The sequence below is a fragment of the Elgaria multicarinata genome, chromosome 20, assembly GCF_023053635.1.
Source record: "Elgaria multicarinata webbii isolate HBS135686 ecotype San Diego chromosome 20, rElgMul1.1.pri, whole genome shotgun sequence".
NCBI classification, from domain to species: domain Eukaryota; kingdom Metazoa; phylum Chordata; class Lepidosauria; order Squamata; family Anguidae; genus Elgaria; species Elgaria multicarinata.
Genome location: NC_086190.1, coordinates 19573995 through 19587170, shown reverse-complemented (window position 1 = coordinate 19587170; position 13176 = coordinate 19573995). Strand labels below are relative to the sequence as shown.

Sequence of the window (13176 nt, the reverse complement as noted above, 5' to 3'; positions counted from 1 at the left end):
AGCCATTTCCAAAAGGGCTGGACTGGAGACATCCTGCCGGTGAAACACACACTCTCCCCCCCACCCCCACCCCCAAACGAGCGGTAGGCCTCTGCCCAAGGCGCCCCTCCCCCGCCCCCCATCCTGTTCTCCCCCCTGCTCGTGCCTCACCTTCTTGGACCCATACAGGATCTCCAGGAACTTCTCATCTGCGTCTTGGAAGCGCTGGTCCAGGAACGCCGCCCCTTTCCTTACCAGATGCCAGACCATGTGGTTGTGCAAGACTCTGCGACAGGAGGAGAAAAGGCTTGAGGGCTTCTGGACCTCTCCCAGAACCCGCTGGGGGGGCCTCACCCCCAAGGGTGCGTGGGTGGCAAGCGCCATTAACTCCTGCTGCATAAGGCAGATGCTGCAACACACACGTACACACACACACACACCCTGCTCCCCCAGTCAAGCAGGGCCTTTCACATCTACTCTTCTGTCTGCAGTGGGATGGGGGAGTGAACAATAACAACAGCCAGATGTTTTCCACAGTGGCAGGTCATATGATGTGCATTCTGCAACGTCTGGATGTTGGGGTTTCCAGTCCAAGTTCCTAGCTCCCAACGAGGGCAGGGACAGATGCTTCCACCTGTGCCTGGTCCAGGGTTTTGAGGACAAGACAAGTCTGTCTTGCCACCGCCAGGGTCAGCAGCTGCTCTTCACCCTCTTCCTCCTCCTGGCTCCCGCTTGCTGGCTCGGCAGGCAGAGAGCCAGGGATCGAGGAGGCCGTGGTGGGCGTCTCCTGCTCCTCCTTCTCACAGCCACCACCCTCTGGGCCAGAGCGAAGGACAGGTGAACAAGTAGGCTGCATATATGAAGAGCAGGTCTAGGGCGCTCTCGGCAATGGGTCCCTGCTGGGGTGGGGCTGCTACCCTGGCCATGCCGCCCCGGGCTTCCGCCCAGCCGGCTCGCCCGCCCACCTGCCCACACTCACTGCCTGTCGGTACTAAGGATGAGGGAGGAGACTTGTTCCAGGTATTCCTTGGCGTAGACCACCACCGGCTCGGACTCGTTGATCTCGACGGGGTGGAAGATGGCGTTGAGCAGGGGCATCCAGTCGACTGCTGGAGCAAGGCTCTTTGGGGGTGGCAAGAAGGAGTAGGAGAGGAGGAAAGAGAGGAAGGGATGGAAATCATTGAAAGGTTCGTCGTTTTCATCTTTCAACGTTTAATAGGCTGACATATTATCGTCGCTGCTCCTTGTTGTCTGGACCGGAGCGAGAGGCAGGTGAACAAGCAGGTTGCAAGGGGGAAGAGGAGGAGGAGGAGGAGGAGGAGGAGAAAGCCCGGGGGGTTGTCAGGGGGGCCCCCACACCACGCCGACCCATGCCGCCAGCCCTGCACAGACGTCCGCTGGCTGGTCAGCCCCAGCTTCCCCAACAGGTGGGTCCACGCCTGTGTGTGTAAGAGAGAGGCAGGCTCCAAGCCTCAAGAAGCCGCCTGCCCTGGCCGAGCCCTTCCTCACCTTGAGCTCCCCGGCAGGCATCTTGTGGTAGATCAGTTCCTCGTCTCGCCGCTTCTCCTGGGGGATGGTGACGTTGGCCAGGGCCGTTTCAAAGTCCAGGATCTGTTGCATCTGCCTCCGGACCTCCGGCTCGTCCTGCCCGCCAACGAGAATGGCCAGCTGGACCATGAAGTCCAGGTACGCAGTGAGCACCTGCATCACAGGTGAGGCGGAAGGGACACAGGTGTGGGCGAGTTAAAACCCTCAGAGAAAAGACGCCGCAGCTGAGGGCATATTCAACCTTTTACAGCGGTGGTGAGGGAAAAGCACAAAATCCGAAAAACCGCCGATGATCAAGCAAAAGGGGTGTGAGGCCCACAAATCCCTTCCGACTGAGATCCAGCGGGCACCGGCGTTACTCCAGTCTTGGCGTCTGCTGCAGACTAAATTCTAGCCTCTCTTTTACTGGCATGTCTGGCTTTCATTGCAATTTGCCTGTCCCTTAATTCGTGGTGAATCTCTCGAGGTGGAGCGCTTTGTCAATTTCTACAGCAAGTAATGAAACACGCAGCAGCTCATGCAAAATTTAGGGTGGGTGCCTCCCCTGGGAACACCACGCTCCCCGTGCCACAAAGCTGACGGTCCGTGTTTTGGAGCTAGGGTTCTGTGCAGAGGGCCAAGCTGTGTGATATTAAGTTTTGGAATGTTTTTAGGATGTTTTAAGGATGTTTTAATCATGTATGCTATGTTTTTTAATGCGTTTTATATCCACTGTTGTTCCCCGCCTCGATCCAAGTGGAGAAGTGAATAAATAATAATAATAATAATAATAATAATAATAATAATAATAATGAGAATCTTTAACCTTTAAAACACCCACACATACACACATACACACACAGAGAGAGTTAGATATACTCCTACGTTAACACCATCTCAGCAAAAAAAAAGCAAGGCGGAGTTAAGACAGGCCATGAACTTATGAGCAGCAGGATTTGAAACCAGGAGGCGAAAGGGAGCTCGACACTTACTTTCTCGTTCTGCGTTTTGTTGAGATAGTAATCTCTGGACGGCAGCCCCAGTCCGGACTGGTCAAGCTGGAGGAGCAAGAGAGAGAAAACAAGAGCAAACGTACGGTGCAGGTGAGTCGGGAAGAGATTTTTTAAAACATTATTTTATTTATTTGTTACATTTCTATACCGTTCAGAAGCTGAAGCTTCTCTGGTTAGTTCACAAAATATCAAAACTACAAATAGCTCCGGCTATTGGGCGGTATAGAAATGTAATAAATAAATAGAAATGTAATAAATAAATAAATAAATAAATAAATACAGCCTACGACAATTTAAAAGCTTAAAACCACAATTTAAAGTACAACCAGAATAAAACCCAGCAGCAAGGCAGAGGCTTAAACTGCAGATTTAAAACAGCAGAGCTAAAAAAACTAGAATGCTAAAGTGCCCGGGAAAATAAGGGTCTTCACCAGGTGCTGTAAAGCGCACAACATAGGCGCCAAGTGAGCCGCTTTAGGGAGCTTATTTCACAACCAGGGTGCCACAGCAGAAAAGGCCCTCTTCCTGGTAGCCGTTTAGTATCTGTAGCACTTAAAAGTACTTGGTCATGTTGCCTCAAAGCAAAGCCACGTTCCACTGGGGTGTGTATTTTAGCTAGAATGGATGGCATCAAACTGGAGTTTGAAAAACAAAACCAAATTGAGAGAAGTTCATTTTTGTGGCAGAGTTAAAGACTCCCATCAAAACGGGTTCAGGCCCGGAACTGGGCCCCGTCACTATGTGCGCCTTGGAGGAGCGGAAGCTGTCTCTAGGCGCACTTCTAGGCCCCAGGCTTCCTGGACACACCCACCCACCCACCGACCCACCCACCGCTCCCTTCTGCACCCACCTGGATGACATTGCAGCTGGAATTCTTCGAGTCGGCGCTCACGTAGATGGAGAAGAACGGAGAGACGTGGTGGTGAGCGACCAGCTCCAGCAGCGTCTGGTTGAAGTCGTCCTCCTTCCAGGGGCCACTGATGTTCCAGCCGCCAAGCTGGGGGAGCCGGGGGAAGAGAGAGAAAAAGCCCCCCCCCCAAATTAAGCGTAAAGGGAACGGCCAGCTCAACCGGTTTCAAGGAGAGGTGTGCCAGCAAATTGCAATCATCACAACAAAAAGACAGGAAGAAATTGAACAGTAGAACGAGGGCCTTTCATTAATTACTAGAAACAAAAACATGCCACATTGATGCCATTTGTTTTTGATGCTGGGAATATGTTTGCTATTTGTCAGTAGATTTTGAAACAATAAACTCTACAAACAAAAACAGAAACCTACTGGTATTTCAAGCAGCCTGTTTAAACCTGAGTATTGAGCGCTCTCTGTTAACACTCTACTGCAGCCTTCCTCAACCTGGGCCGCTCCAGATGTGTTGGACTACAACTCCCAGAATGCCCCAGCCAGCTGGCTGGGGCATTCTGGGAGATGCAGTCCAACACATATGGAGCGCCCCAGGTTGAGGAAGGCTGCTCTACTGCATAGGAGGGAGAGTGAGGCCAGCCCACCCTCACGGTGAAAAGGGTTCAATCACCTCCCTCCCACAATGCCTCCATTCCCAGTTCTTTTTGCTTTTGAGATTGGAAGCCTGTGGAGACAGAGAATGCTTTGATTAATTGAATCTACGCAGGCTGTTCTGGGAGCCTTTTTGGCCAAAGAATGACATAAAAATACTTAAAATAAATAGATAACGCAGGACAGGGAGCTATAAGACCCCCACGGCTGACACCAGAGTGGATGGCAAGAGTGGTTGAAAATGTGCAAAGCTTCTGTTCTCTTACACCAAGAAGAAAGTTCTACCTTGCACGCTCAACACCCATGGTCCACAGCAGCAGCAGAGAGAGAGAGAGAGCGCGGGCGCTCTGCTCCTGGCCCTGTGTCCCCTTTTACCTTCCAGATCTGCTTCATCAAGGGCTCCGCCTTCAGCTCCTCAATCTTGGTTTCGTTCATGCACGCCTGGTAATAGCGCTGCACTTTGCGTTCGGCCTCGCTGGAGACGGTGGCTGTGGTGTTCTCTGGAGGAAAGGACCAGATCCGCACGTCCATCGTGACGTTTTGTTCAGAGGACCCTCCGCCTACCCAACCCCCACCTGACCAAGCCCTCATAGACAGGCGAGAGACACGGCGGGAGCCATTTTCCACCTCCCCAAAAATCCGAAGCCTACGTTCTGCTGGGCTGCTAACGGGAGCCCTTCAACCCAATTTATGAACAGGACCCCGAGGGCCTCCTCAACCTGTAAGAGGACACCTTGGTTGATGATCTGGGAGTCCAACGGACGCGCTGGTCAGCAACGTGATGTTGTCATGGCCGTGAAACTAAACAGCTTTAGAAGTGTCCGTTTAACCGTTCTCCTAAAGCTGTTTAGCTGTTCTCCATCTTCCTTGTTGCCAAGTCCAATTCAAAATGCCGGTGTCGACTGCAATACCTGAGGCAGCGCCTGTGCTGGGGAGACCCTACCTGGGTATACAATCCCACATCTGAGGCCCTCCTCTGAGAGGTACGGAGGACAGCAGAGACAGAGAGACAGAGAGAGAGCCTTTTCGGTGAGGGCTCCCAAGTGGGGAACGCTCTCCCCACTGAAGTCCACCAGGGGGCAATATTGCCGACTTTATGTCCATTGTTTTATAAGGTCCCCGTTTCTTACTGTAACTGTCTTTTGGCTGTGTTAATTTACGTGTGTGTATTCATTTATTGATTCTATTTCTGCACTGCCCCATAGCCAAAACTCTCTGGGTGGTTCACAAAGATTAAAAACCATTAAAATACATTACAAAAAGTACAAAAAAAGTATTTGCGTAAATAGACAGATAACACACACATGGACAACTTCTATCTAAAAACAATTTTTAAAATGATCAGCCAAAGACGGTGCAAGACGTGATCAAAACTCGTCCTGTGTTGCTAAATGCCTGGGAGTAGAAGGCAGCTGAAATAATGACAGTGTTGGTGCCAGGTGGGCCTGGTCAGGAAGGTCATTCCACAATTGGGGAGCCACCACCGAGAAGGCCCTCCCTTGGAGTTGGCAGCCGGAGGAGGGCCTTGGAGGCTGAGCATAGCGTACGGGTCGGTTCATGCCAGGAGAGGTGCTCCATCGGGCATTGTGGTCCTGAGCCGGCTGTGCGTTCTTCAAAAAGTTATGTTATGTTTTTATTTCGTTGTATTTAGGGGTTGTAATTTTTGTGAGCAGTTCAGAGACCTTTAGCTATCGGGCGGTATAGAAATGAAATGAAAGCCGGCGCCCTCCAGATGTGTGGGACTCCAACTCCCATTATCCCCAGCCAGTTGTAGTCCCACACACACCTGGAGGGCATCAGATTGTGGAAGGCTGGGTTATCAAGCAGAGGAGAAGTTTTTTGGGAGCCAACAGCCCCCAAAATCAGACACTGTCCTTCACACACGGGCGCAGCTAACTTACAGAACTCACCGCTGCAAGACGCTAGCTTCAACCGCCGACAGCACAAGTTTTTAAAGCATTAGGCTGCGTCATGGAGGAGCGGCAAATTGACAACTGTGACCCACAATAGCCAAGCAGAAACCTGCAAGGCGATCTGCCCCTGAATCTTGGGAACAAGGAAGGCAGGGCGGTTGCTTCTGCCCTGTCAAGGGCTGCTCCCGGACGGAGACAGGAGACTGGGATCGGGTGACCCTTTGACCCGAGTCAGCAGGCAGCCATTGCCACACTGTCCACAGACAAGAGCCCCAATGGAGACAGGAAAGAAGCAGGGAAAAACTCACAAAACACAAAGCCTGCTTGTTTGGGGTGGGGGAAAACAGCGAGATAAGGCAAGCAAACAAAACCCAGACCCGTCGCCATAGAGACCCAAGGCTGTTTCCACTTAGCTGGGCTGGGAAGAAACACCCGAGCAGATCGGATGGAGAAAACAGCAGAGAGAGACAATTTGTATGGAGAACTGGGGGTGGTGGAAAACTGCAAGCCGCACCAGGAATAGGATCAGAAAACTGAGCCGGGGGTCCAGTCCTATGCACGGTTAGACAGGAAAAAGTCCTATAACTCCCAGCATTTCCCAGCCAGCCACGCGCCCTAATTCTTCTAACTGGGGTGCAATTGCAGCCTTGATTCATTTAAAGAATCTGAACTCTCCCACTCTTCTGACTTATACTTTCAGGAAAAGGCAACTCTGATACCAAATCTGCTATCCTCATATATGTCTTCCGAAGTCCGGACCGATAGAGAATTTGTCAGAGACTTCTGTGCTACGCTTCCTTTCAGGAGGAAAATTACTGTGAGATTTTTGTGGGCTGTTCCCTGCCTTTGTTTCTGCCTCTGAGGAAGCATTTCGATGATAGATGGATATAGACAAGGGAAATTTTCATATTTCCCTTGTCTAGTAAAATCACAATTAATTAAGGGCTGACAGTAATTGTCAGTTGGGAAATAAGCAGTATTGGGCAATTGTTTATACTGTAAAGTCGGCTGGTGATTTTATGTGATGCGTCTGCAGGATTAGTTTTTAATTAATCTTCGTTATATTAGTAGTTCCGTTTCTTTTACATATCTCACTTGATCCTTGTTTTACTGGTTTTTAATAACTGCTCTATGCACCAATATGTGGAAAGGTCTCTGGATTGAATAAACAATGCTGTCGGTCAGTTGTTTTTTTACCGGCTTCGGCACGACTTGTAACCTTAGCTGAAAAAAAATGTCCAAGCGAAAGAAAGCCACACGCCGGTGAGCAAAGTTGTGCAGCAAAAATGAAGAAGTTTCTTCTCCTGCATTGTGATCTTTCCGGCGTCGGCCGAAGACGGTTTCATTTCCCCGGGCGTTTTAGTCGTTCACTTTCTGCCGTTATCAAATCTGACGCGGCATTTTTAAAACCTTGGCACTGCCGCTTTGGGGTTTCTATACTGTAGTTTAAAACTTTTTGTGTGTTATCATTTTATCGGGCTGCGTTTTCTGGTCTAAGTCGCTGCGAACCAGCCAGAGACCTTGGGCTATTGAGCAGTATTGAATTGGAATAAATAGATAGAAAGAATAGATAAAAGGGAGCCCCCAAAGATCAAAACAGCAAACCCTGGGGAATAGTCACTGTCCCGCGTACCTAGAAGCCCCCCAAAGGCCGGGAAGGGGGCACGGACCACCCTCCTCTAGCAAGCCCCATCACAAGGGGAAACCCCCCCGCCCCAGGACCCCCCAGAAGGCCCCCCGGCCCTTCTGCCCACCCACCTAGGAGGTGCTTCAGGGTGGCCTGATTTTGCTCCCAGAGCTTGTTAAAGGTGCCCCAGCGGGAGTGCCCATCAGGGATGGGGTTGGCCTTGATCCAGCCGCCGCAGGCGTAGCTGAAGAAGTCCTCGCAGGGGTCCACCGTCCGGTCCAGCGAGCTCAGGATGGAACTAGTCACCGAGATGCAGGACTCCGTCAGGCACGGGCCTAAAAGAGATCAACGTCATGGATCCTCGGGTCGGGCTGAAGAACTACCATCCTGTCAAAATCTTGGGGTAGGGAGGGAGAGGGAGGGGGAGGGAACCGGGAGGCAGAAGGGCTGAAGCTAGGTGGTGGAGCCCTTGCACTGCATACACAAGGTCCTAGGTTCAATCCCTGACATTTCCAGGTAGTGAGGTGCAGGATCCCTGATAGGTTATGCCTTCACTAAATGGCTGTGCTCTTAGGGGAAGGGTCTATAGCTTAGCGGTGGATCCCCTGCTCTGCATGCAGAAGGCCCCAGGTTCAATCAAGCGTCTCCAATTCAAATGACCAAGTTGCAGGTAATGGAAAAAACCTTCTGTGTCTGAGGCCCTGGGGAACGGCATAGACAATTGTGGATATACAGACAATATTGGGTTAGCTGGGCAGACAGTCTGACTTAGTACAAGGGAGCTTCTGATGTTAATGGAAAACAGACAGCCCAAGATGGACCAGAGCAGGGCCACTGAACCGAGGGCCACGTTCCATTAGTGGGCGGGGCTGAAGGCAAAAGGGGCGGGGTGCCAAATGACTGACACCAGCAGGCACATTGCAGCGTAAAGCCCTTCCTGCCAGTAGGAATTTCAACATTTCGGAACGGGGGAACCAGGCACAGAAAAACCAGGACAGCGCTATTGACTCACGGGTCCGGTACTGGAAGAACAGGATGCAGACACAGGCCAGGAGGCCCAGCGCCAGGGCCGTCGTCAGCCCCAGGAGGCGTTTCTCGATGTGCGTCCGCTCCGCCCAACAGCTCTTGCTGCTCCCCGGCCCACGGAAATTCACCTAGGAGGGGGAAAGAGGCCGGCCAGAAATTAGCTTCTGCTGCAGAAGGCGCCCGGCAGAGCGGTGGGACCCTCCCACCATGGCAATTTGTTTGGGAGGTGGGAGGATGAAGTGAGAGTTCCCCCCCACTCCACTCATCTCGTCTGTTGATTGGCCTCAGTTTCCCACATCTGTAAAATGGAACTAACAGAAAAATCAACCCTGAAAGCAAAAGTCTGCTGCGAGGAGGAAGCGGAGCAACCCTCAGGAAAAACACCGGCGGTCTAGAAGCGTCCGACAATGAGGACATCATCTGTGGGGGGGGGCCAACAGGAGTCCAGGGAACATCTGGGCTGACCCGGCGGGCGGTGGCCAGCTGGGCCTGGGCCAAGGACACACGCCAGCCTCCTGCCAGCGTTGCTGCTTGGGTGAGGTCAGTCTCGGGTGCGTCCCACACGTTATAGCCAGCACACGCGAGCTACAACTGGCGCCGGAGGACAGATCCCTTGGGCCGGCTGCTGAATGGCGAAGGATCCGGAGCCACCTGTCCGGCCGGGTGGTTCATGCGCAGCTCCGTTCCGCCGGCTGCGCGGAGGGAGGGGAGGCGGGGCGGCTGTTGCATCATCCTTGGATAAGGGAAGGGGGGCCAGGGACGCCGACCTTCGCCTCGTTGCAAAACTCCAACGGGAGCAAAGGTGCCCGGCAGCGGCTCCCGGACTTCCTCGCCTCCGTTGAAGATTTAAAGCAGAAAGACGACACTTTGCACACAAAACGTCGTCACGCCGCCTTGGAGAACGCCCTAGCTGCCAAGGGGAGGGGATCTGTCCCGGAACGGCAAAGTGGCGGCACAGCTGCGGCAAGAGGTTTGTTTGGGGGCAGCAGCAGCCGGTGGCTGACGGACGGGAGGCCCCGGGGTGGTCGGGCAGAGGCCCAGCAAAATGGCAAAAGGAACAGAATTATGGGGGCCGCCGGGTTGGGTTCCCAACTGATCCGCTCGGGGATTCGCATTCGCAGGTGGTGAAACGGGGAGGACATTGGAACACGCTGCCTCTGTGTCAACAGGACCCTTCTCCTCCTCCCCAAAACCAAAGCTTCGTTTGGCCAGCATTGCAAGGATTTCTGGTCACACCTACAGGGAAAACGCCCGGCTCGTTCCAAAAGCCTTCAAGTTCAAGCCGATACAGTTCCTTGCTTCTGCTTTGGCTGCTTAGTTTTGGGCGCCTTGGATTCTTCCGTTACGAATCCACGTCGCCGTTCATCGCCGTTGACGCTTCTCGGCTCCTTTGCCACTGGATTTGGGGTTCTTTTGTTGCGAGGAGAGAAAAAAAGACTCTCGGCTTTTAACCACGGTCGCGAGGTGAGCTGCTCTGGGGCGTGCAGCTGAGAAGACGCAAACGCAGCACGTTTAGCTGAAGGAAACAGGTTTGAGCAACGGGGGCAGCAGCAGATGAACGAAAGGCGCCCAAGGGCTCGTTCTAACCCCACGGACCCCCGGCCGGGCCCTGGCGAGGACTTGACCGGCCCCTTCGCCAAGGTCTTTCTTCCTTGCCTTTTGCTTGAAGAAGAGCGGCAGCAGCGCTGCAGGGCCAGGCCGGGCAAACGGAGCCCAGAGGCCGAGGGCCACGGTTTCCAAGCGAACTCCAGAAGACAGACGGAGGGAACGAGGGAGCCGGAGGGGGGGAAGAAGAGGCCGGGGGGCGGACAGCAACCGGGATGGGGTGTGGATTGGGGCGGGCCGACACAGAGAGACCCCCTGTCAGGATTACGCCAGCAAGCATCGTGGGTGTGTGGAAGGAAGACCTGCTCAACCTGGGCTTCCACGACTTCGGCTGTGGGCGGGCAACGTGGGCAGTGAGGAATCATGGGAGTTGTAGGCCAGAATTGTCTGGAGGGTCACAAGTTGTCTCCTCCTCCTCCTCCTCCTCCTCCTCCTCTTCCTCCGGTTTAGGCACCTCGGGGAGGCTAGAAGCCCTTCCCCTGTTCACAGTTCCCGCCGGATCCAGATCACGTTTTCCTTCAGCTCCAACGGGCTTATCAGCCTGGCCTTCGAACTGGGCCTGGCTGTCAGTAGCCAGAAGTTGGTAGCCATCAGCCATGCTAGCCTGGGCGCAGGTAGCCCCCCCTCCCCACACCTCCTCTCTAGAGAGATTTATTTGCATGGTGATGCATGGAGCCTGCAGCTGCTCCCTGGCTGTTGGATGATGGGATTTGCAGTCCCACGCAGCTAAGGAAGGCTGCTCTAGGCAGACGCTTTCCCACTGCAACTTGGGTTATTGCGCCTTCTGGAATCCTCGGGCGGAGACACCATGGGGAAAGGGCAGCGACGCGGCAAAACCAAATCAGCCGCTTCTCGCTCACGGCTGAGTTGTTTCTACAAATCAAGCAGCTAGTCCCCAAGGAGGAGGATGGCCCAGGCTCTGGGCACAGGAATAGGAGAACCACTCGACAGGGTGGGGTGACACCGGGAGAGCGACTGAGGAGGAGAACAATAATACAAAAATGGGAGAAAACTGGACTGCGTCGGGCAAGTTAAGCACGGGCAAAGCGTGGGAGAGCCCTGCTGGCTCAGAGCGTGGCCTTGCCGTGGGGCTTTGGCGCTGGGGGCAGGGTGCCCTTTCCTGAGAGTAAAGACGCAGCCGCCCCTCAGGGGAGAGGCACAGGGAAGCCCCCGGCGGTCTCTGCTCAGGAAGAGCCACAGGGAAGCCAGCTGGGTCTAAACGCAGTTTCCCCAACGTAAGGCCAGCCCTGCGAGGTAGGTCAGTGGCAGACCCAAAGTCACCCAGTGGTGCTCCTGACCAAGCTGGGGCTTGGATTCGGGTCTCCCCAGCCCCACGCTCGAGCTGCGTTCCTGGCTACCCCGCCGGCAGGCCGCCCGTGGCCAAAGGTGCAGTGCGCCTTACCTGGACGCCGTTGGGGTAGACCTCCTCCCCCTCCATGGAGTCCACCAGCTCCTCCTCGTCCAGCGTGGCTCGCTTGTACGTCGACATCTGAAAGGCCAAATGCAGAACGGCGTCCCTGAGCCTCTCCATGGTACCTGGGGGGGACGGGGGGGGGACGGACCGCCCGAGGGGCCACGAAGGGCTCAGCTCGGCCGGCGGGGGCCAGAGCGCCGCCCTACACCCTGGACGCTCATCCTGCCTGCTCCAGAGGCCCAGCTTCAGCAGTGGAGCCGGCGGAACAGGAACCGGCCAGGGCACTGCGTCCACCAGCCGCCTTGCGCACCCCGGGCCTCTGCAGCCTCCTTCCTGGGGGAGCGGGGGGGAGCGGGGCCGCTGCCACACAGGCCTCCCTCCCACCACGTTGCGTGTTCTCCCACGGCTGCAACGGAGTTTCTAGCAGCTTTGAGATCTAAAGTTACTAAACAATTATACAGTAGGAGCCGCTAAAGCCGCCCGCCCGTCCGCCCCCCCTTCTGTCCCAGGGATGGGCGGGGGGGGGCAGCTTACGCAAGCCCCACTTATGTAAATGTTCCCTTCCAACCCTCGGAAGGTCCCGGCAAACACAGGCGTGCACGCAGCCGCCGAGGTGTTTGCGTTCCCCCTCCTCCCCTTCGCCGGAGAACGGGGCCCGGCGAGAGCCGCTTCCCTGCAACGGAAGGGCTGCCAAGGCAGCCCGAAAACAGGAAGCGTGATAAAGGCGGATGGCTGGCCGGCCTTTGGGCAGCGACATTCCTCGGCGGGGACGTGCCCCCGGAGGGCCGGCCCCAGGCGCTCTTGGACCGTCCATGGCTTGCCCCGATGGCTCTGAGCCGGCGTGCTGGGAGCGCTTGGGCCAGAGACAGACACTGCGCCCAGGCGGCTCAGAGGCAGAGCGGGGGGGGGGGGGGGCGTCACAAAACCCTGCTCCTCCCCCCCCCCAAAAAAAACAGGCACCAAAGAGATCGCAAGACGCACAACCCTTGCGTTGCAAGCAGCATCTCAGGGAGCCCACCGGGGCCGGCAAGGGCAAAGGGCAAGATGGCGCCCACTCCCATTCAAGGCCCAAAGGCCAACTAGACGGGCGAGCTGAGCCTTCCTTCAGTCCTGGCGAAATAGGATGGCTTCTTCTAGCCCCCTGGAAGGAAAACAGGCTAGTTGGGGGGGGGGGGGCGGGCTGCTGAGCACACAGGCCTCTCCCCCTGCCCCTGGCTGCCACCTCCCTATATCTGCTGCCTGAGTCACCTTGCCTCGTGGTCAGGCCAGCCCCGGAGCCCACAGACACAGGAAAGCCAGGGTTCCATAACCCACAACTCAAGTCACACCGTGTCTCTCTCTCACACACACACTCTTTCTCCACCCAGGCCCAACCGCTCGGCGAATTCTCTTTGGCAGCCCTCGCCGTGCCGGTGAACTTATTGACGCCGCCGGGTCTTCATGCGGCACCCGGGGCGTAAGAGATCCAGACCAAAGCAGCTCCCAACTGGGAGGCCTGGAACGGGGCCGGCTGGCTCAGAAATCAAACGGCCGCTGCTCACCTGCCTGCCAGAAGCTCA

The 13176-nt window shown here is 55.1% G+C and overlaps 1 protein-coding gene across 2 annotated transcripts in view; it reads right to left on the bottom strand.

Annotated features, from left to right (window-relative positions):
• The window catches only part of ECE1 (endothelin converting enzyme 1), a 41186-nt gene that overhangs the window by 14161 nt on the left and 13849 nt on the right, over positions 1–13176 (bottom strand). For both annotated transcript variants that reach the window (XM_063145278.1, XM_063145276.1), the window contains exons 2-10: positions 11606–11692; positions 8585–8726; positions 7704–7907; positions 4408–4532; positions 3370–3516; positions 2499–2564; positions 1489–1680; positions 959–1101; positions 151–265 (exon numbers count right to left, since the gene is read on the bottom strand). In XM_063145278.1, coding sequence (XP_063001348.1) covers positions 151–265; positions 959–1101; positions 1489–1680; positions 2499–2564; positions 3370–3516; positions 4408–4532; positions 7704–7907; positions 8585–8726; positions 11606–11692 — 1221 coding nt within the window. The remainder of the gene's footprint in view (positions 1–150; positions 266–958; positions 1102–1488; positions 1681–2498; positions 2565–3369; positions 3517–4407; positions 4533–7703; positions 7908–8584; positions 8727–11605; positions 11693–13176) is intronic.